Source organism: Lampetra fluviatilis, unplaced genomic scaffold (assembly GCF_964198595.1).
Source record: "Lampetra fluviatilis unplaced genomic scaffold, kcLamFluv1.1 SCAFFOLD_173, whole genome shotgun sequence".
Taxonomy (NCBI): Eukaryota; Metazoa; Chordata; class Hyperoartia; order Petromyzontiformes; family Petromyzontidae; genus Lampetra; species Lampetra fluviatilis.
Window position 1 is genome coordinate 13,838 of NW_027621324.1, and position 24,369 is coordinate 38,206.

General features: G+C 52.3%; 2 protein-coding genes across 2 annotated transcripts; both read left to right on the plus strand.

Moving 5' to 3' along the window:
* Window positions 1-3,287: 3,287 nt before the first annotated feature.
* LOC144955095 (uncharacterized) lies at window positions 3,288-7,994 on the plus strand (the record flags this gene model as incomplete). The annotated part of the gene is made up of 1 exon (XM_078885430.1): window positions 3,288-7,994. A coding segment is annotated over one exon (4,626 nt), but the record flags the coding sequence as incomplete, so codon positions are not given.
* Window positions 7,915-17,648, plus strand: LOC144955096 (uncharacterized). Its single transcript, XM_078885431.1, has 4 exons — window positions 7,915-7,950; window positions 8,083-8,625; window positions 8,779-9,445; window positions 9,627-17,648. Exons 1-4 carry the CDS (start codon window positions 7,915-7,917, stop codon window positions 12,392-12,394), a joined length of 4,014 nt encoding a protein of 1,337 aa, XP_078741557.1. The 3' UTR covers window positions 12,395-17,648.
* Window positions 17,649-24,369: the final 6,721 nt, after the last annotated feature.

A 24,369-nucleotide genomic window follows, 5' to 3' on the forward strand; every position in this document is an offset into this window, starting at 1 on the left:
TCACTACCAACACCATCAACATCACTACCAACACCACCACCATCAACATCACTACCACCACCATCAACATCACTACCACCACCACCACCATCAACATCACTACCAACACCACCACCATCAACATCACTACCACCACCATCAACATCACTACCATCAACATCACTACCAACACCACCACCATCAACATCACTACCAACACCACCACCATCAACATCACTACCATCAACATCACTACCAACACCACCACCATCAACATCACTACCACCACCACCATCAACATCACTACCACCACCATCAACATCACTACCATCAACATCACTACCAACACCACCACCATCAACATCGCTACCATCAACATCACTACCAACACCACCATCAACATCAACATCACTACCAACACCACCACCACCATCAACATCACTACCAACACCACCATCAACATCACTACCAACACCACCACCATCAACATCACTACCAACACCACCACCATCAACATCGCTACCAACACCACCACCATCAACATCACTACCAACACCACCACCATCAACATCACTACCAACACCACCACCATCAACATCACTACCAACACCACCACCATCAACATCGCTACCAACACCACCATCATCAACATCACTACCACCACCACCACCATCAACATCGCTACCAACACCACCACCATCAACATCACTACCAACACCACCACCATCAACATCGCTACCAACACCACCATCAACACCACTACCAACACCACCACCATCAACATCACTACCAACACCACCATCAACATCAACATCACTACCAACACCACCACCATCAACATCACTACCAACACCACCATCAACATCACTACCAACACCACCACCATCAACATCACTACCAACACCACCACCATCAACATCGCTCCCAACACCACCACCATCAACATCACTACCAACACCACCATCAACATCACTACCAACACCACCACCATCAACATCGCTACCAACACCACCACCATCAACATCACTACCAACACCACCACCATCAACATCACTACCAACACCACCACCATCAACATCGCTACCAACACCACCACCATCAACATCACTACCAACACCACCACCATCAACATCGCTACCAACACCACCATCAACACCACTACCAACACCACCACCATCAACATCACTACCAACACCACCATCAACATCAACATCACTACCAACACCACCACCATCAACATCACTACCAACACCACCATCAACATCACTACCAACACCACCACCATCAACATCACTACCAACACCACCACCATCAACATCGCTACCAACACCACCACCATCAACATCACTACCAACACCACCACCATCAACATCACTACCAACACCACCATCAACATCACTACCAACACCACCACCATCAACATCACTACCACCACCATCAACATCGCTACCAACACCACCATCAACATCACTACCAACACCACCACCATCAACATCGCTCCCAACACCACCACCATCAACATCGCTCCCAACACCACCATCATCAACATCACTACCAACACCACCACCATCAACATCACTACCAACACCACCATCAACATCACTACCAACACCACCATCAACATCACTACCAACACCACCATCAACATCACTACCAACACCACCACCATCAACATCGCTACCAACACCACCATCAACATCACTACCAACACCACCACCATCAACATCGCTCCCAACACCACCACCATCAACATCGCTCCCAACACCACCATCATCAACATCACTACCAACACCACCACCATCAACATCACTACCAACACCACCATCAACATCACTACCAACACCACCACCATCAACATCGCTACCAACACCACCATCAACATCGCTACCAACACCACCATCAACATCACTACCAACACCACCACCATCAACATCGCTCCCAACACCACCACCATCAACATCGCTCCCAACACCACCATCATCAACATCACTACCAACACCACCATCATCAACATCGCTCCCAACACCACCACCATCAACATCGCTCCCAACACCACCATCATCAACATCACTCCCAACACCACCATCATCAACATCACTACCAACACCACCACCATCAACATCGCTACCAACACCACCATCAACATCACTACCAACACCATCAACATCACTACCACCACCACCATCAACATCGCTACCAACACCACCACCATCAACATCACTACCAACACCACCACCATCAACATCGCTCCCAACACCACCACCATCAACATCGCTACCAACACCACCATCATCATCATCACTACCAACACCACCACCATCAACATCACTACCAACACCACCACCATCAACATCGCTCCCAACACCACCACCATCAACATCGCTACCAACACCACCATCATCATCATCACTACCAACACCACCACCATCAACATCGCTACCAACACCACCACCATCAACATCGCTACCAACACCACCATCATCAACATCACTACCAACACCACCACCATCAACATCGCTACCAACACCACCACCATCAACATCGCTACCAACACCACCACCATCAACATCACTACCAACACCACCACCATCAACATCACTACCACCACCATCAACATCACTACCACCACCATCAACATCACTACCAACACCACCACCATCAACATCACTACCAACACCACCACCATCAACATCACTACCATCACCACCACCATCAACATCGCTACCATCAACATCACTACCAACACCACCACCATCAACATCACTACCAACACCACCACCATCAACATCACTACCAACACCACCACCATCAACATCACTACCAACACCAACACCATCAACATCACTACCAACACCACCACCATCAACATCACTACCAACACCACCACCATCAACATCACTACCAACACCAACACCATCAACATCACTACCACCACCACCACCATCAACATCACTACCAACACCATCAACATCACTACCAACACCATCATCAACATCACTACCAACACCACCACCATCAACATCACTACCAACACCACCACCATCAACATCACTACCAACACCATCAACATCACTACCAACACCACCATCAACATCACTACCAACACCACCACCATCAACATCACTACCAACACCACCACCATCAACATCACTACCAACACCATCAACATCACTACCAACACCACCACCATCAACATCACTACCAACACCACCACCATCAACATCACTACCAACACCACCACCATCAACATCGCTACCAACACCACCACCATCAACATCACTACCACCACCATCAACATCACTACCACCACCATCAACATCACTACCAACACCACCACCATCAACATCACTACCACCACCATCAACATCGCTACCATCAACATCACTACCAACACCACCACCATCAACATCACTACCACCACCACCATCAACATCACTACCACCACCACCATCAACATCACTACCAACACCACCACCATCAACATCGCTACCAACACCACCATCATCATCATCATCACTACCAACACCACCACCATCAACATCGCTACCAACACCACCACCATCAACATCGCTACCAACACCACCACCATCAACATCGCTACCAACACCACCATCATCAACATCACTACCAACACCACCACCATCAACATCGCTACCAACACCACCACCATCAACATCGCTACCAACACCACCATCAACATCACTACCAACACCACCACCATCAACATCGCTACCAACACCACCACCATCAACATCACTACCAACACCACCACCATCAACATCGCTACCAACACCACCACCATCAACATCACTACCACCACCATCAACATCACTACCAACACCACCACCATCAACATCACTACCAACACCACCACCATCAACATCACTACCAACACCACCACCATCAACATCACTACCACCACCATCAACATCACTACCACCACCACCACCATCAACATCGCTACCAACACCACCACCATCAACATCGCTACCAACACCACCACCATCAACATCACTACCAACACCACCATCAACATCGCTACCAACACCACCATCAACATCGCTACCAACACCACCACCATCAACATCACTACCAACACCACCATCAACATCGCTACCAACACCACCACCATCAACATCACTACCAACACCACCATCAACACCACTACCAACACCACCACCATCAACATCACTACCAACACCATCATCAACATCACTACCAACACCATCATCAACATCGCTACCAACACCACCACCATCAACATCACTACCATCACCACCACCATCAACATCGCTACCATCAACATCACTACCAACACCACCACCATCAACATCACTACCATCACCACCACCATCAACATCGCTACCATCAACATCACTACCAACACCACCACCATCAACATCACTACCAACACCACCATCAACATCACTACCAACACCACCATCAACATCACTACCAACACCACCACCATCAACATCACTACCAACACCACCACCATCAACATCGCTACCATCAACATCACTACCAACACCACCATCAACATCACTACCAACACCACCATCAACATCACTACCAACACCACCACCATCAACATCACTACCAACACCACCACCATCAACATCACTACCAACACCACCATCAACATCACTACCAACAACACCATCAACATCACTACCAACACCACCACCATCAACATCACTACCACCACCACCACCATCAACATCACTACCAACACCACCACCATCAACATCACTACCAACACCACCATCAACATCGCTACCAACACCATCAACATCACTACCACCACCACCATCAACATCACTACCAACACCACCATCAACATCACTACCAACACCACCACCATCAACATCACTACCAACACCACCACCATCAACATCACTACCAACACCATCAACATCACTACCACCACCACCATCAACATCACTACCAACACCACCACCATCAACATCACTACCAACACCACCATCAACATCACTACCAACATCACCATCAACATCACTACCAACACCATCAACATCACTACCAACACCATCATCAACATCACTACCAACACCACCACCATCAACATCACTACCACCATCAACACCGCTACCAACACCACCACCATCAACATCACTACCACCATCAACACCACTACCAACACCACCACCATCAACATCACTACCACCACCACCATCAACATCACTACCACCATCAACACCACTACCAACACCACCACCATCAACACCACTACCAACACCACCATCAACATCACTACCACCATCAACACCACTACCAACACCACCATCAACATCACTACCACCACCATCAACATCACTACCAACACCACCACCATCAACATCACTACCAACACCATCAACATCACTACCACCACCACCACCACCATCAACATCACTACCACCACCATCAACATCACTACCAACACCACCACCATCAACATCACTACCAACACCACCACCATCAACATCACTACCAACACCACCACCATCAACATCACTACCAACACCATCAACATCACTACCAACACCACCACCATCAACATCGCTACCAACACCACCACCATCAACATCACTACCAACACCACCACCATCAACATCGTTACCATCAACATCACTACCAACATCAACATCACTACCAACACCACCATCATCATCACTACCAACACCACCACCATCAACATCACTACCAACACCACCATCAACATCACTACCACCACCATCAACATCACTACCAACACCACCACCATCAACATCGCCATCACCACCACCATCAACATCGCTACCAACACCACCACCATCAACATCACTACCACCACCATCATCAACATCACTACCAACACCATCATCAACATCACTACCAACACCACCACCATCAACATCACTACCAACACCACCACCATCAACATCACTACCAACATCACCACCATCATCACTACCAACACCACCATCAACATCGTTACCATCAACATCACTACCAACATCAACATCACTACCAACACCATCATCAACATCACTACCAACACCACCACCATCAACATCACTACCACCATCAACACCATCAACATCACTACCACCACCACCATCAACATCACTACCAACACCACCACCACCATCAACATCACTACCAACACCATCATCAACATCACTACCAACACCACCATCAACATCACTACCAACACCATCAACATCACTACCAACACCACCACCACCATCAACATCACTACCAACACCACCACCATCAACATCACTACCAACATCACCATCAACATCACTACCAACACCATCATCAACATCACTACCAACACCACCATCAACATCACTACCAACACCACCACCATCAACATCACTACCAACACCACCACCATCAACATCACTACCACCACCACCATCAACATCATCGCTACCAACACCACCACCATCAACATCACTACCAACACCACCACCATCAACATCACTACCACCACCACCACCATCAACATCGCAACCAACACCACCATCAACATCACTACCAACACCACCACCATCAACATCACTACCACCACCACCATCAACATCGCAACCAACACCACCACCGCCATCAACATCACGACCATCAACATCGCCGTCAGCGTCACTACCACCATCACTACCACCATCACCACCATCGATCCCTTCGCCAGCGTTGAAAGCAGTGCAGTCGGCCACATTAACAGGACTGGCATCATCATCATCACCATCAATACCATCACCTCCATTGACCTCCTCCTACCCACCAACATCACGACCACCATCACCACCACTAGCATCAGTAGTTTCACAGCCACCATCTACAAAGCTACCAGCACCATCATCATCAGTACCACCACCATCACCACCATCATCATCAGTACAAACATCACCAACACCATCAATATCCATACAACCATCATCTGTACAACCATCACCACCACCACTGCCATCATCCGTACAACCATCAACACCACCACCGCTATCATCATCCGTACAGCCATCACCCCCGCCATCGTCATCATCATCTGTACAGCCATCACCACCGCCATCATCATCATCTGTACAACCATCAACAACACCACCGCTATCATCATCTGTACAGCCATCACCCCCGCCATCATCATCATCATCTGTACAGCCATCACCACCGCCGCCATCAACACCACCATCGACAGCATCACCAGCACCAATGTTGCAAGCATCACCGCCTTCACTACCACCATCATCATCAGTACAACTATCAACACCATCACCTTTACAGCCATCAACATCATCATCATCTGTGCAAACTGCATCATCATCTGTACAAACCTCAACACCATCATCATCTGTACAACCATCAACACCACCACCACGATCAGCATCACAACCTCAACCATCACCACAATCTCAACCATCAACATCATCTCCACAACCACCATCCCAGCCGCCGTCCGTGCAACCATCACCACCATCGTCTGTACGACCACCGCAACCACCATCACCACCACCACCAACATTGTCATCGGTACAACCACCACCACCACCAGCCTCTGTGAAACCACCACAACAATCATCACCTTTGCATACGACGCCGTCGTTGTCATCTGTAGAACAACCGCCACCACCATTGGCACCACCACAACCGTCGCCACCATCACCACCAGCATTGTCATCGGTGCAACAACCACCACCACCACCAGCGTCTGTGAAACCACCACAACAATCATCACCTTCGCGTACGTCGTCGTCGCCCGTACAACAACCGCCACCACCATCGGCACCACAACTCTCGCCACCCCCATCGTCGTTACAACCACCACTACTACCACCGTCATCGTCGTCGCCGTCGTCAGCGGCAGCAGCAGCAGCAGCATCGTCACTGTCGGAAATGGCTTCCGGCTCGGCCGTTCCTGCGGGTGGAGGAGGTGGAAAAGGTGGAGTTAGAATGGAAAGAGAAGGGGTTACTGCCGCTAGTTTCCCCGTCGGTCCTGCGGGTGGTGGAGGTGGTGGAGGAGGAGGAGGTGGAGGAGGAGGAGGAGGAGGAGGAAAAAGAGAAAGAAAAAGAGGAAGAAAAGGGATTACGAGCGTCAGTTTCCCCGTCGCGGGACGGGAGGAGGCCGCTGTGGTGTCGCCGGCGAGCGAGGGGCGTGTGACCCGCAGCCAGGCAGGACGGGCCCAGGAGGCCACCGGGAAGAAGGCCGTCAGGAAGCCGGCGGGCACGGCGGCCGTGAGGGTGGCGCGTGGGGGGGGCAGGAAGCACCGGGGGGGCGCTGCCGGGAGAGGGGCGGAGACGCCGAAGACGAGAGGGGGTGAGGAGTCAACGAAAGGGGCGGCGCCGTCGGTCAGGAAAGGGGCGGAGCCGTCGACCAAGAAAGGGGCGGAGCCGTCGACCAAGAAAGGGGTGGAGCCGACCAAGAAAGGGGCGGAGCCTACCAAGAAAGGGGCGGAGCCAACCAAGAAAGGGGCGGAGCCGACCAATAAAGGGGCGGAGCCGACCAAGAAAGGGGTGGGGCCCTCCGTCAAGAAGGTGGATTCGGAGGAGGGAGCGGCAGGGTCGAAGGCCGACGGAGGCCGGGAGGGGGAGGAGGAGGAGGGGCCTCAGAAGGCCGCCGCCATGCCGAGGAGCGGCGGGGGGACAGCGAAGGGGGCGGCCTCCGTTAGGGGCGGCCCGGCGCCCCGAAAGAGGGCCAAGGCCACGGGGGGAGAGGGGGAGGCGGAGGAGGGAGAGGCGGTGAAGGTGAAGAGGAGGAGGAGGAAGGGAGAGGCGGTGAAGGGAGAGGCGGAAAAGACGGGACAAGGGATTAAGAAGAGAAAGACGGTGAAGGAGGGAGAGACGGTGACAGGAAAGACGGTGAAGGCAAAGGCGGCGGAGAAGGAGGGAGAGACGGTGACAGGAAAGACGGTGAAGGAAAAAGAGACGGTGAAGGGAGTGGCGGTAAAAACGGGACAAGGGACGAAGGAGGGAAAGACGGTGAAGACAAAGACGGTGAAGAAGGGAGAGACGGTGACAGGAAAGACGGTGACAGGAAAGACGGTGAAGGAGGGAGAGGCGGTGAAGGGAGAGGCGGTAAAAACGGGACAAGGGATTAAGAAGGAGGGAAAGACGGTGAAGACAAATACGGTGAAGAAGGGAGAGGCGGTGACAGGAAAGACGGTGACAGGAAAGACGGTGAAGGGAGAGGCGGTAAAAACGGGACAAGGGATTAAGAAGGAGGGAAAGATGGTGAAGACAAAGACGGTGAAGAAGGGAGAGACGGTGACAGGAAAGACGGTGACAGGAAAGACGGTGAAGGGAGAGGCGGTGAAGGAGGGAGAGGCGGTGAAGGGAGAGGCGGTAAAAACGGGACAAGGGATTAAGAAGGAGGGAAAGACGGTGAAGGCAAAGACGGCGAAGTCGGGAGAGGTGGCAGAGGCGTCCGTGAAGCCAGAAGCTCCGTCGAAGATGCAGCAGAAGCAGCAGCAGAAGAAGCGGAGGAGTAAGAAGCGGGAGGGGGAGGAGGTGGGGGAGGCGGGGAGGTCGAAGAGGGCGGAGTCGGGAGAGGGAGGGGCACCGACCAACAGCGACGTGAAGAAGGAAAAGAAGCAAAAGGATCAGAAGAAGGTGGCGGTTGCGGTTGTGCCGGCCGGGGGTGGCGGCCGACGCCGACGTCGCGGCAGGGACAACGCCGGCACTGGCACCACCGCCGCCGGGCAGCGCCAACGGGAAGATCCCCGGCGGGAATCGCCGACGCCGGAGCGAGGGGCTCGTCGGGCCGCCCGGCAAGCGGCCCAAGGTGGCGACGGAGAGCGTCGCCGTCACCGTCACCGTCACCGCTGGTGCCTCGTCATCGTTGTCGGCGGTGGTGGTGCCCAAGAAGCCCGCGGCGAGGTCGGGGCGCAGGCCCCAGCAGCAGCAGCGGGGGGGCGCGGCTGTGCCGGCACCGGCGGAGGAGGTTGCCAAGCCGCCGAGGGGCGGCAAGGAGATGTGCCGCTGCTGCTTCAAGCTCTTCAACGGCGCCGACGAGCTGAGCCGGCACCGGGGCGCCTGCCGGCCGCTGTTCGACGACGACGACGATGACGACGGCGGTGCCGACGCGCCGGCGCCGGTGAGATCCGGCGGCGTTGCCGTGGCGACCCCGACGTCTCGGGTCATGCGCTCGATCCAGTTCGTGCAGCGCCTGGAGCTGCAGCTGCAGCAGGAGCAGCTGCAGCAGCTGCAGCAGGAGCAGCTGCAACAGCAGCAGCAGGAACAGCTGCAGCAGCAGCTGCAGCAGGAGCAGCTGCAGCAGAAGCAGCAGCAGGAGCAGCAGCAGAAGCAGCAGAAGCTGCAGGAGCAGCAGCCTCCTGCTCCGTTGCCCACGGCAGCGCCAGCGATACCAGCGGCAACGGCGGCGTCATTCGGCAGCTCCGGTCGAAGTGCCGAGAAGGCCGCCTTTCCTACCGGCAGCGTCGCCCTTCCCACTCCGGTTCCGCCCGCCGGCACCGCCGCCGCCGCGGCTACCACCACCGCCGGTGCTGTCACCGGTGCCGGTGGGGGCACTGCCGGCGGTGGTTCTAGCGGCCCAGCGCCGAGCTCCAGGCCTGGCCGGCCGCCCTCTTCGGTAGCCAAATCCTCCACTACCTCCACGTCGGCTCCCACCACCAGCGCCCCAACCACCACCACCGGAGCTACCGCCAGCGCCACCACCGACGCCACCACCAGCGCCACCACCAGCGCCACCACCAGCGCCACCACCAGCGCCACCACCAGCGCCACCACCAGCGCCACCACCACCACCACCTCATCGCCTTTGTGGGGCCCCGGTCCCGGCGGACGCCCGGCGATGTGGGGCCGCCCGTTTACGTCGGGCCCTCCTGCCACCTCCTCCCCCTCCTCCTGCTCCTTCCCGTGCGGCCACACGAGCTGCCCGTACGTTGCCTCGGACCGGCGCTCGCTCACCAACCACCGCATCGTGAGCCACCTGGGCAGGCGTCCCGGCAGCGGCGCCGGCGGCTCCGGTAGCACCGGCTTGTCCCCGTCGTCCGGCGGCCCCGGTGGCATCGGCGCGTCGTCGGCGCAGCTGCGGTCTTCGCCGGCGGTCGCGGGGCACGTGAGCGTCTGCTCCAAGTCGGACCCCTGGTACAGCCGCTGGCGCCTGTGGGACAGCGGCGAGGCCTACGGGAGCGGCGGGCGGCGTCGGCGGGGCCAGCCGGAGGGGGGAGACGAGACCGGAGCCACCGACGGGCGCCGCCTGCCCGGCCTGAGGCCCCGGTGGTCGGAGCCGCTGGCCGCGGTCGCGGCCGCCAAGGGGACGTTTTCGTCGTCAGAGGACGAGGAGGAGGAGGGGGAAGGGAAGGAAGGGAAGGAAGGGAAGGAGGAAAGGAAGGAGTCAGAGGAGGTGCCAGCGCCAGTTTCCCTGTCGCCGTCCGGCAAGAGGCCGCCGCGCAGGGGAAAGGCGGCAACGGCAAAGAAGACCACGCCGACGTCACCGCCGCAGTCCCGGACTTCGCCCCCGAGCCAGCGGCAGCGCCGGCGACGCCGGCCACCACAGCCGTCGGCGGCGTCGGTGACGTCGGCGCTCCGACCGTCGTCATCATCGTCGCCCGAGACGGCCGAGTCGTTGCTGAACGCCATCGCTCGCGACTTCAGCCCAGCGCCGTCCTCGCCAGACGCCAGCGGCCTGTCGGACGCCGGAGGAGACGCCGGAGGAGACACGGGAAGAGACGTGGGAGGAGACGCGGGAGGAGACAGAGATGACGCTGGAAGAGACGCTGGAGGAGAGGCTGGAGGAGAGACTGGAGGAGACGCGGGAGGAGACGTGGGAGGAGACAGAGATGACGCAGGAAGAGACGCGGGAGGAGACGCTGGAGATGGTGGAGGAGACACGGGAGGAGACACGGGAGGAGACGCTGGAGATGGTGGAGGAGACACGGGAGGAGACGCGGGAGGAGACGCGGGAGGAGACGCTGGAGATGGTGGAGGAGACGCGGGAGGAGACGCAGGAGGAGACGCTGGAGATGGTGGAGGAGACACGGGAGGAGACGCGGGAGGAGACGCTGGAGATGGTGGAGGAGACACGAAAGGAGATGCGGGAGGAGACGCTGGAGATGGCGCTGGAGGAGATGCCATCGACGCCGCCGAGAACGACGAGAGGGGAGCGCGACGGCCCGGCGGGTCGGCCCAGGGGTCGACGGCCAAGAAAAGACGGCGGGAGGAGGAGTTGGAGGAGGTGGTGGTGGATGGGGCGGGCGACGAGAAGCGGCAGCGATGCCGGCACGAGGCCAAGGCGGGCGACGAGGAGCCGCGGGCGTCTTGGCCCCACCGGGAGCCTGGGGCGGAGAAGGTGGAGGAGAAGGTGGAGGAGAAGGTGGAGGAGAAGGTGGAGGTGGAGGAGAGGCGGCAGACGGTGGAGGGGGAATGCCGGCAAGACGCCGTGATGGACGTGATGGACGCTGCGGGGGAATGAACTCTTCACCGGGGGGGGCGCGGTGACTCCTCATTGGGTTGGCGGGGGAATCCACCTTCGTGAAGGGGGTGTTGTGGGTGTTGTGGGTGTTGTGGGTGGTGGTGGTGGTGGTGGAGGTGCCCCCCCAAACCCAAAGACAACTAACTTCCCCCACCCCCCCACCGTAACAGACTGTTGGGGCAAGTGGGTGTTGGTAGTAGCGAGTAGCAACACACACACAGACACACACAGAGACACACACAGACACAACAACAACAACAACCGCCATTTGCCACTAAGTGGCGGTGACGTCACCACGACGCTTGTGCCAGGCCATGTGCACCCTGAGGCCACGTGAAGTGTCGAACGCCCGCTGGCAGGAGGTCACGGGGCAGACCCAGGTGCCACGGGTCGACTGACCGAGATGACCGAGATGACTGGCTGATGCACCACCTGTGCCCCCTACTGTGCCAACTTGCTTTAGCCACCCGGCGCTCCGCTCGTTGTTGTGAGCGTCGCTCCTCCGCCCTCCGTTGTTGTTGGAGGGCGACTGCCTCCAACTGCCCAGTAGCGTCCTTCACGAGCCTCCGCCACTGAGGCCGATCTTGACACCGCTGGTACCAGTCATCGGCAAGTCCACTCAGCTCCACATCCTCCTGTACCACGTCACTCCATCTCTTCTCTAGCCCGTGCCGCGCCCGTTTAGCCCCCTCGATCCGGCCGAACAAAAGCTGTTTAGGCATGCGGTGGCTGGGCATGCGGGCTACATGACCCAGCCAACGCAGCCTTGCCTGCCGGAGGAGCTCACTGATGGGACTTTGCCCAGATCTTTCAAGGACTTGTGAGCTCCTCACACAATCCAGCCTGGTTAAACCCAGGATGGATCGTAGGCAGGCCAGCCTAAATGTTTCCAACCGGCGAAGATGCTCCACTAGGGGGGTCCACGTTTCGCAAGCGTAGAGAAGGGAGGGAATGACCATGGCCGAGAAGACCTGAAGCTTCGTGCGGAGCGACAGACCAGGTAGCTTCCACACAGCGTTACGCAACCGATGAAAAGATATTGCCGCTCGACTGATTCGGAGTGAGACCTCTGCTGATAAACTGGAGCCGGTCATAAGCACACTGCCCAGGTATGGGAAACTCTCCACTCTCTCCACAACTGCCCCATCACCGATTGGGAGTTGTGCGGGTGGAGTGCCCGATGGTACAAAATACCCAGGCAGGTGCTTAGTTTTGGTGGGGCTGATGGTAAGGCCCCACCTCTTAGTGGCACACTCCAGTCTCAGCAGCAGCGTCTCCAACTCCTCTTCTGAATGAGCAGCTATTACCAAATCATCGGCATACATAACGTGGTTAACCAATAGGGAGCCATCCCTTGATCGCACCCGGGCGTCGATCAGCCTCCCATTATATCTGTACCAAATGGTAATTCCCCCGGTACAGCTATTGAAGGCTTCACGAACTACGCAGTCGAAATAGATGTTAAATAATGTGGGAGCCAGAGGACATCCCTGTCGCACCCCAAGGTGTACAGGGAAAGGCTCCGACTCCCGGCCACGTAGTTTTACCCGGGCCCGCTCACCATCATGAAGGTCCTTAATGATCGTGAGCAGAGGGTCAGGGACTCCGAAAGCACGAAGAACAACCCAGAGCCCAGTCCTACTGATGGTATCATAGGCCTTGACCAGGTCAATAAAGCAGAGATGTAGGTCTTTTTGGAATTCCCTACACCTCTGCTGTAGCAGACGGACAGAAAATATGGCATCTGTGCAGGACCGCCCTTTCCTGAAGCCGCATTGGGGCTCCGCAAGCCTCTCCTCAGCGTGCCTAGCAAGGCGATGTTGAATAATCCTTGCCAGGACACAGACACACACACAGTGACACACGCACAGACACACACACATAGACACACACAACACAGACAGACACACAGACACACACACGCACACATAACACAGACAGACACACACAGAGACACACACACAGATACACACAGATACACACAGAGACACACACAGAGAGACACACACAACACACACAGACACACAACACACACAGACACACAGACACACACGCACACAAGACACACACAAGACACAAAGATCCCCCATGTAGCCTGTAACAGACTGTTGGGGCAAGTGGCTGTTGTTTTTAGGAGCGAAAAACTATCTTAAGTATAAGTTTCGTAACCCCTTTGCTGCCAATAAAAAAATAGGAGTTGCTTTTAAGATCTTCAAACACGCAAATATCCTTTATTCTTTAACCCTTCGTTACTTTAATTTGTTTATGAAACATAAATGTAATCTACTACTGTGATACCGACAGATGCTTCAACACCCAGAGCTTGCGAGCGCTTTAAAGCTTTCGTGACTGCAGGGATTCATCTTCTCGGTTCTTTCGGTAAAGTCGTCACGTAGAAGGGAAATAATAAAATAATAAAAATAAAACATAATACCATACAATTCTCACGACGTTTCAGCCACAACTCAAGCAGCCGTCCTCAGGTGAAGAACAGGTCTGTCGGAAAAACAGCGTCTGAATGAACAGGTCTGTCGGAAAGACAGCGTCTGAATGAACAGGTCTTTCGGAAAGACAGCGTCTGAATGAACAGGTCTGTCGGAAAGACAGCGTCTGAATGAACAGGTCTGTCGGAAAGACAGCGTCTGAATGAACAGGTCTGTCGGAAAGACAGCGTCTGAATGAACAGGTCTGTCGGAAAGACAGTGTCTGAATGAACAGGTCTGTCGGAAAGACAGCGTCTGAATGAACAGGTCTGTCGGAAAGACAGCGTCTGAATGAACAGGTCTGTCGGAAAGACAGCGTCTGAATGAACAGGTCTGTCGGAAAGACAGCGTCTGAATGAACAGGTCTGTCGGAAAGACAGCGTCTGAATGAACAGCTCTGTCGGAAAGACAGCGTCTGAATGAACAGGTCTGTCGGAAAGACAGCGTCTGAATGAACAGGTCTGTCGGAAAGACAGCGTCTGAATGAACAGGTCTGTTGGAAAGACAGCGTCTGAATGAACAGGTCTGTCGGAAAGACAGCGTCTGAATGAACAGGTCTGTCGGAAAGACAGCGTCTGAATGAACAGCTCTGTCGGAAAGACAGCGTCTGAATGAACAGGTCTGTTGGAAAGACAGCGTCTGAATGAACAGGTCTGTCGGAAAGACAGCGTCTGAATGAACAGGTCTGTCGGAAAGACAGCGTCTGAATGAACAGGTCTGTCGGGAAGACAGCGTCTGAATGAAACACCACCAGGCTTGGAGTGTTTCATTCAGACGCTGTCTTTCCGACAAACCTACTCTTCACCTGAGGACGGCTGCTTGCGTTGTGGCCGAAACGTCGTGAGAATTGTATTTTATTACGTTTTATTTTTATTATTTCCCTTCTACGTGACGACTTTACCGAAAGAACCAAGAAGATGAATCCCTGCTGCAGTCACGAAAGAAGCTTTAAATCGAAATTTAACGGTCTACGTGACTTGACCGAAACACCCAAAGATTTGATCCTTCACCGTTCGCCGAGGCCCCCGTGGGGGTGCTCCCCTTGCAAACGTCATCGCTGACGTCATCGATGACGTCACCGCCACCACGTGGTTGAGCGCGGTCAGTGCGTCTGCCCGCCAGCGTCTCCGTCGCGTCGTTTGAGCGTCTTGACGCCGCCATTTTGTTGACGCCGCCATTTTGTTGGCGCCGCCATTTTGTTGGCGCCGCCATTTTGTTGGCGCCGCCATTTTGTTGACGCCGCCATTTTATTGACGCCGGGGAGGGCTCACAAACCGCCGCCGCTAATTTTGTTTTCCACGCAAATTTTTTATTTTGCGTCGTAGGCGCGAGTTTCTGGACCACACACACACACGCGCGCCGGTCTCTCTCGCGCGCCTGTGAGGTTATGATGATGACGACGACGATGATGATGATAATTGTGTTTCTCTATCTCGCGCGCCTGTGTGGTTATGTTGATGATGACGACGACGACGATGATGATGATGATCTTGTTTCTCTCTCTCTCGCGCGCCTGTGTGGTTATGATGATGACGACGACGACAACGATGATGATAATTGTGTCTCTCTCGCGCGCCTGTGTGGTTATGATGATGACGATGATGACGATCGTGTCTCTCTGTCATGCTCACCTCTGATGTTATGTTGATGATGATGATGATGTCGAAGATGATACCAATGATCTTGTGTGTCTCGCGCCTGTGAGGTTGTGACGATGTCGATGATGATATCGACGATCGTGTCTGTCACGCCTCTCTGATGTTATGTTGAGGACGATGATAACGACGATGATGTCGAAGATGATAACGACGATGATGTCGCAGATGATAACGATGATGATGTCGAAGATGATAACGATGATGATGTCGCAGATGATAACGATGATGATGTCGCAGATGATAACGATGATGATGTCGAAGATGATAACGATGATGATGTCGCAGATGATAACGATGATGATGTCGCATATGATAACGATGATGTCAATGATGATAATGACGATCCTGTGTGTCTAGCGCCTGTGAGGTTATGACGATGATGATCGTGTCTCTCTGTCACTCACCTCTGATGTTATGTTGAGGATGATGATAACAACGATGATGATGTCGAAGATGATAACGATGATGATGATGTCGAAGATGACGATGGTGACGATGATGGTGTGTCTCTCACTCACGCCTGTGAAGTGATGATGACGATGGTCGTCTCTGTCGCTCCCCTCTGATGTTATGTTGAGGATGACGATAATGATAACGATGATAACAATGATAACGATGATGATGACGATGATGATCGTGTCTCTCTGTCATGCTCCTCTGATGTTATGTCGAGGATGATGATGATGACGATGATGTCGATGATGGTGTGTGTCTCACTCACGCCTGTGAGGTTATGACGATGATGACGACGATGATGATAACGATGATGTCGATGATGTCGAAGATGACGATGATGTCGATGATGGTGTGTGTCTCACTCACGCCCGTGAGGTGATGACGATGATGATCGTCTCTGTCGCTCCCCTCTGATGCTATGTTGAGGACGACAACGACGATGATGTTGACGACGATCGTGTCTCTCTGTCGCGCCCCTCCGATGTTATGTTGAGGATGATGATGTCGATAACGACGATGATGATGATGTCGAAGATGATGACGATGACGGTCGTGTGTTCATCTCTCTCTCTCTCGCGCGCGTCTTGGATTTTTATACCCCCCGACATGCCTGTACCTGTACCGTTCGGTTTGCGGCGATTAATATTCTTACTTTCAGTTTTGTTGTTGTTGTTGTTGTTGTTTAAACCTTTTTGAACTTCCGGACCTCTGAATCCTCCGTCCGGTAGAGACCCACAGACACCCGCAGACTCGCACAGAGACCCAGAGACTCGCACAGAGACCCAGAGACTCGTACAGAGACCCAGAGACTCGCACAGAGACCCAGAGACTCACACAGAGACCCAGAGACTCGCACAGAGACCCAGAGACTCACACAGAGACCCAGAGACTCGCACAGAGACCCAGAGACTCGCACAGAGACCCAGAGACTCGCACAGAGACCCAGAGACTCACACAGAGACCCAGAGACTCGTACAGAGACCCAGAGACTCGCACAGAGACCCAGAGACTCGCACAGAGACCCAGAGACTCACACAGAGACCCAGAGACTCGTACAGAGACCCAGAGACTCGTACAGAGACCCAGAGACTCGCACAGAGACCCAGAGACTCGCACAGAGACCCAGAGACTCACACAGAGACCCAGAGACTCGCACAGAGACCCAGAGACTCGTACAGAGACCCAGAGACTCGCACAGAGACCCAGAGACTCACACAGAGACCCAGAGACTCGTACAGAGACCCAGAGACTCGTACAGAGACCCAGAGACTCACACAGAGACCCAGAGACTCACACAGAGACCCAGAGACTCACACAGAGACCCAGAGACTCACACAGAGACCCATAGACTCACACAGAGACCCAGAGACTCACACAGAGACCCAGAGACTCACACAAAGACCCACAGATGAGCATGGACTCAGAGCCACAGGCTTAGAGATCCGTAGATACATAGAATAGCATAGAGACCCACAGACTCGCACAGAGACCCACAGACTCGCACAGAGACCCACAAACTCGCACGGAGACCCACAAACTCGCACAGAGACCCGCAGACTCGCACAGAGACCCACAGACTCGCACGGAGACCCACAGACTCGCACAGAGACCCACAAACTCGCACGGAGACCCACAGACTCGCACAGAGACCCACAGACTCGCACAGAGACCCACAGACTCGCACGGAGACCCACAGACTCGCACAGAGACCCACAGACTCGCACGGAGACCCACAGACTCGCACAGAGACCCACAAACTCGCACAGAGACCCGCAGACTCGCACAGAGACCCACAAACTCGCACGGAGACCCACAAACTCGCACGGATACCCACATCCTCTCACAGACCCACAGACTCCGATGCAAATCTTTTGACCACCAAATCTTTTTGACCATTCACCAAATCTTTTGGCCATCCCCCAAATCTTTTGACCACCAAATCTTTTGACCATTCACCGAATATTTTGACCATTCACCAAATCTTTTGACCACAATCTTTTGACCACGAAATATTTTGACCACCAAATCTTTTGACCATCCACCAAATCTTTTGACCACCAAATATTTTGACCACGAAATATTTTGACCACCAAATATTTTGACCATCCACCAAATCTTTTGACCACCAAATCTTTTGACCATTCACCGAATCTTTTGACCACCCACCAAATCTTTTGACCACCCACCAAATATTTTGACCACCCACCGAATCTTTTGACCATCCACCAAATCTTTTGACCATCCACCAAATCTTTTGACCACCCACCAAATCTTTTGACCACCAAATCTTTTGACCACCCACCAAATCTTTTGACCATCCACCAAATATTTTGACCACCCACCAAATCTTTTGACCATCCACCAAATCTTTTGACCACCCACCAAATCTTTTGACCACCCACCAAATCTTTTGACCATCCACCAAATCTTTTGACCACCCACCAAATCTTTTGACCACCCACCAAATCTTTTGACCACCCACCAAATCTTTTGACCACCCACCAAATCTTTTGACCACCCACCAAATCTTTTGACCACCCACCAAATCTTTTGACCACCCACCAAATCTTTTGACCACCCACCAAATCTTTTGACCACCCACCAAATCTTTTGACCACCCACCAAATCTTTTGACCACCCACCAAATCTTTTGACCATCCACCAAATCTTTTGACCACCCACCAAATCTTTTGACCACCCACCAAATCTTTTGACCACCCACCAAATATTTTGACCACCAAATCTTTTGACCACCCACCAAATCTTTTGACCACCCACCAAATCTTTTGACCACCAAATCTTTTGACCATCCACCAAATCTTTTGACCACCCACCAAATCTTTTGACCATCCACCAAATCTTTTGACCACCAAATCTTTTGACCATCCACCAAATCTTTTGACCACCAAATCTTTTGACCACCCACCAAATCTTTTGACCACCCACCAAATCTTTTGACCACCAAATCTTTTGACCATCCACCAAATCTTTTGACCATCCACCAAATCTTTTGACCATCCACCAAATCTTTTGACCACCCACCAAATCTTTTGACCACCCACCAAATCTTTTGACCACCCACCAAATCTTTTGACCACCCACCAAATCTTTTGACCACCCACCAAATCTTTTGACCACCCACCAAATCTTTTGACCACCCACCAAATATTTTGACCACCCACCAAATCTTTTGACCATCCACCAAATCTTTTGACCACCCACCAAATCTTTTGACCACCCACCAAATCTTTTGACCATTCACCAAATCTTTTGACCACCCACCAAATCTTTTGACCACCCACCAAATCTTTTGACCACCCACCAAATCTTTTGACCATCCACCAAATCTTTTGACCACCCACCAAATCTTTTGACCACCCACCAAATCTTTTGACCACCCACCAAATATTTTGACCACCCACCAAATCTTTTGACCATCCACCAAATCTTTTGACCACCCACCAAATCTTTTGACCACCCACCAAATCTTTTGACCATTCACCAAATCTTTTGACCACCCACCAAATCTTTTGACCACCCACCAAATCTTTTGACCATCCACCAAATCTTTTGACCATCCACCAAATCTTTTGACCATCCACCAAATCTTTTGACCACCCACCAAATCTTTTGACCACCAAATCTTTTGACCATCCCCCAAATCTTTTGACCACCCACCAAATCTTTTGACCACCCACCAAATCTTTTGACCACCCACCAAATCTTTTGACCACCCACCAAATCTTTTGACCACCCACCAAATCTTTTGACCACCCACCAAATCTTTTGACCACCCACCAAATCTTTTGACCATCCACCAAATCTTTTGACCATTCACCAAATCTTTTGACCACCCACCAAATCTTTTGACCACCAAATCTTTTGACCATCCCCCAAATCTTTTGACCACCCACCAAATCTTTTGACCACCAAATCTTTTGACCACCCACCAAATCTTTTGACCACCAAATCTTTTGACCATCCCCCAAATCTTTTGACCACCCACCAAATCTTTTGACCACCAAATCTTTTGACCATCCCCCAAATCTTTTGACCACCCACCAAATCTTTTGACCACCAAATCTTTTGACCATCCACCAAATCTTTTGACCACCCACCAAATCTTTTGACCACCCACCAAATCTTTTGACCACCCACCAAATCTTTTGACCATCCACCAAATCTTTTGACCACCCACCAAATCTTTTGACCACCCACCAAATCTTTTGACCACCCACCAAATCTTTTGACCACCCACCAAATCTTTTGACCATCCCCCAAATCTTTTGACCACCCACCAAATCTTTTGACCACCCACCAAATCTTTTGACCACCCACCAAATCTTTTGACCACCCACCAAATCTTTTGACCACCCACCAAATCTTTTGACCATCCACCAAATCTTTTGACCATTCACCAAATCTTTTGACCACCCACCAAATCTTTTGACCACCCACCAAATCTTTTGACCACCCACCAAATCTTTTGACCATCCACCAAATATTTTGACCACCCACCAAATCTTTTGACCATCCACCAAATCTTTTGACCATCCACCAAATATTTTGACCACCCACCAAATCTTTTGACCACCCACCAAATCTTTTGACCACCCACCAAATCTTTTGACCATCCACCAAATCTTTTGACCATTCACCAAATCTTTTGACCACCCACCAAATCTTTTGACCACCCACCAAATCTTTTGACCACCCACCAAATCTTTTGACCATCCACCAAATCTTTTGACCACCCACCAAATCTTTTGACCACCCACCAAATCTTTTGACCATCCACCAAATCTTTTGACCACCCACCAAATCTTTTGACCACCAAATCTTTTGACCATCCCCCAAATCTTTTGACCACCCACCAAATCTTTTGACCACCAAATATTTTGGCCACCAAATATTTTGGCCATCCACCAAATCTTTTGACCACCAAATCTTTTGACCATCCACCAAATCTTTTGACCACCCACCAAATCTTTTGACCACCCACCAAATCTTTTGACCATCCACCAAATCTTTTGACCACCCACCAAATCTTTTGACCACCCACCAAATCTTTTGACCACCCACCAAATCTTTTGACCACCCACCAAATCTTTTGACCATCCACCAAATCTTTTGACCACCCACCAAATCTTTTGACCACCCACCAAATCTTTTGACCACCAAATCTTTTGACCATCCCCCAAATCTTTTGACCATCCCCCAAATCTTTTGACCACCCACCAAATCTTTTGACCATCCACCAAATCTTTTGACCACCCACCAAATCTTTTGACCACCAAATCTTTTGACCATCCACCAAATATTTTGGCCACCAAATATTTTGGCCACCAAATATTTTGGCCATCCAACAAATCTTTTGACCACCAAATCTTTTGACCATTCACCAAATATTTTGACCACTAAATCTTTTGACCACCAAATATTTTGACCACCAAATATTTTGGCCACCCACCAAATCTTTTGACCATCCACCAAATCTTTTGACCACCCACCAAATCTTTTGACCACCCACCAAATCTTTTGACCACCCACCAAATCTTTTGACCATCCACCAAATATTTTGACCACCCACCAAATCTTTTGACCATCCACCAAATCTTTTGACCACCCACCAAATCTTTTGACCACCCACCAAATCTTTTGACCACCCACCAAATCTTTTGACCACCCACCAAATCTTTTGACCACCAAATCTTTTGACCATCCCCCAAATCTTTTGACCACCCACCAAATCTTTTGACCACCCACCAAATCTTTTGACCACCCACCAAATCTTTTGACCATCCACCAAATCTTTTGACCACCCACCAAATCTTTTGACCATTCACCAAATCTTTTGACCACCCACCAAATCTTTTGACCACCAAATCTTTTGACCACCCACCAAATCTTTTGACCATCCACCAAATCTTTTGACCACCCACCAAATCTTTTGACCACCAAATCTTTTGACCATCCCCCAAATCTTTTGACCACCCACCAAATCTTTTGACCATCCACCAAATCTTTTGACCACCCACCAAATCTTTTGACCACCAAATCTTTTGACCATTCACCAAATATTTTGACCACCAAATCTTTTGACCACCCACCAAATATTTTGACCACCAAATCTTTTGACCATCCACCAAATCTCGTGGCCGGACACAGAACAAAGGCGGTGGTCACCACGTGACCTCGCGGTGCGTTCAGCGATCGATGCGATTCTAGGGCCGTCTGGAACGTTCTCCGTCACCACCGAAGCCGACGCTGAGATGGATTAGATCGACTAATTTGTCTATTTCTAAATACACGGTTCGCTACGTAGGGTACGAAAGAAGTTGTACGTACACACGTTGGTTGGGTAAGTGGGTGGGTGAGTGTGTGAGTGAGTACATGAGTGGGTGAGTGAGTCGGTGAGTGGGTGAGTGAGTGGGTGAGTGAGTGGGTGAGTGAGTGGTTGGGTAAGTGGGTGGGCGAGTGGGTGAGTGAGTGGTTGTGTGAGCAAGTGAGTGGGTGAGTGGATGAGTGATCGGGTGAGTGAGTGGTTGTGTGAGCAAGTGAGTGGGTGAGTGGATGAGTGATCGGGTGAGTGAGTGGTTGTGTGAGCAAGTGAGTGGGTGAGTGGATGAGTGATCGGGTGAGTGAGTGGTTGTGTGAGCGGGTGAGGGAGTGGGTGAGTGAGTAGATGAGTGGGTGAGTGAGTCGGTGAGTGAGTTGGTGAGTGGGTGAGTGAGTGGTTGTGTGAGTGGGTGAGTGAGTGGGTGAGTGAGTGGTTGGGTAAGTGGGTGGGCGAGTGGGTGAGTGAGTGGTTGTGTGAGCAAGTGAGTGGGTGAGTGGATGAGTGATCGGGTGAGTGAGTGGTTGTGTGAGCAAGTGAGTGGGTGAGTGGATGAGTGATCGGGTGAGTGAGTGGTTGTGTGAGCGGGTGAGGGAGTGGGTGAGTGAGTGGGTGAGTGAGTAGATGAGTGGGTGAGTGAGTCGGTGAGTGAGTCGGTGAGTGGGTGAGTGAGTTGGTGAGTGAGTGGTTGTGTGAGTGGGTGAGTGAGTGGGTGAGAGAGTGGTTGGGTAAGTGAGTGGGCGAGTGGGTGAGTGAGTGGTTGTGTGAGCAAGTGAGTGGGTGAGTGGATGAGTGATCGGGTGAGTGAGTGGTTGTGTGAGCAAGTGAGTGGGTGAGTGGATGAGTGATCGGGTGAGTGAGTGGTTGTGTGAGTAGATGAGTGGGTGAGTGAGTCGGTGAGTGAGTCGGTGAGTGGGTGAGTGAGTCGGTGAGTGAGTGGTTGTGTGAGTGGGTGAGTGAGTGGTTGGGTAAGTGGGTGGGCGAGTGGGTGAGTGATCGGGTGAGTGAGTGGGTGAGTGAGTGGTTGTGTGAGCAAGTGAG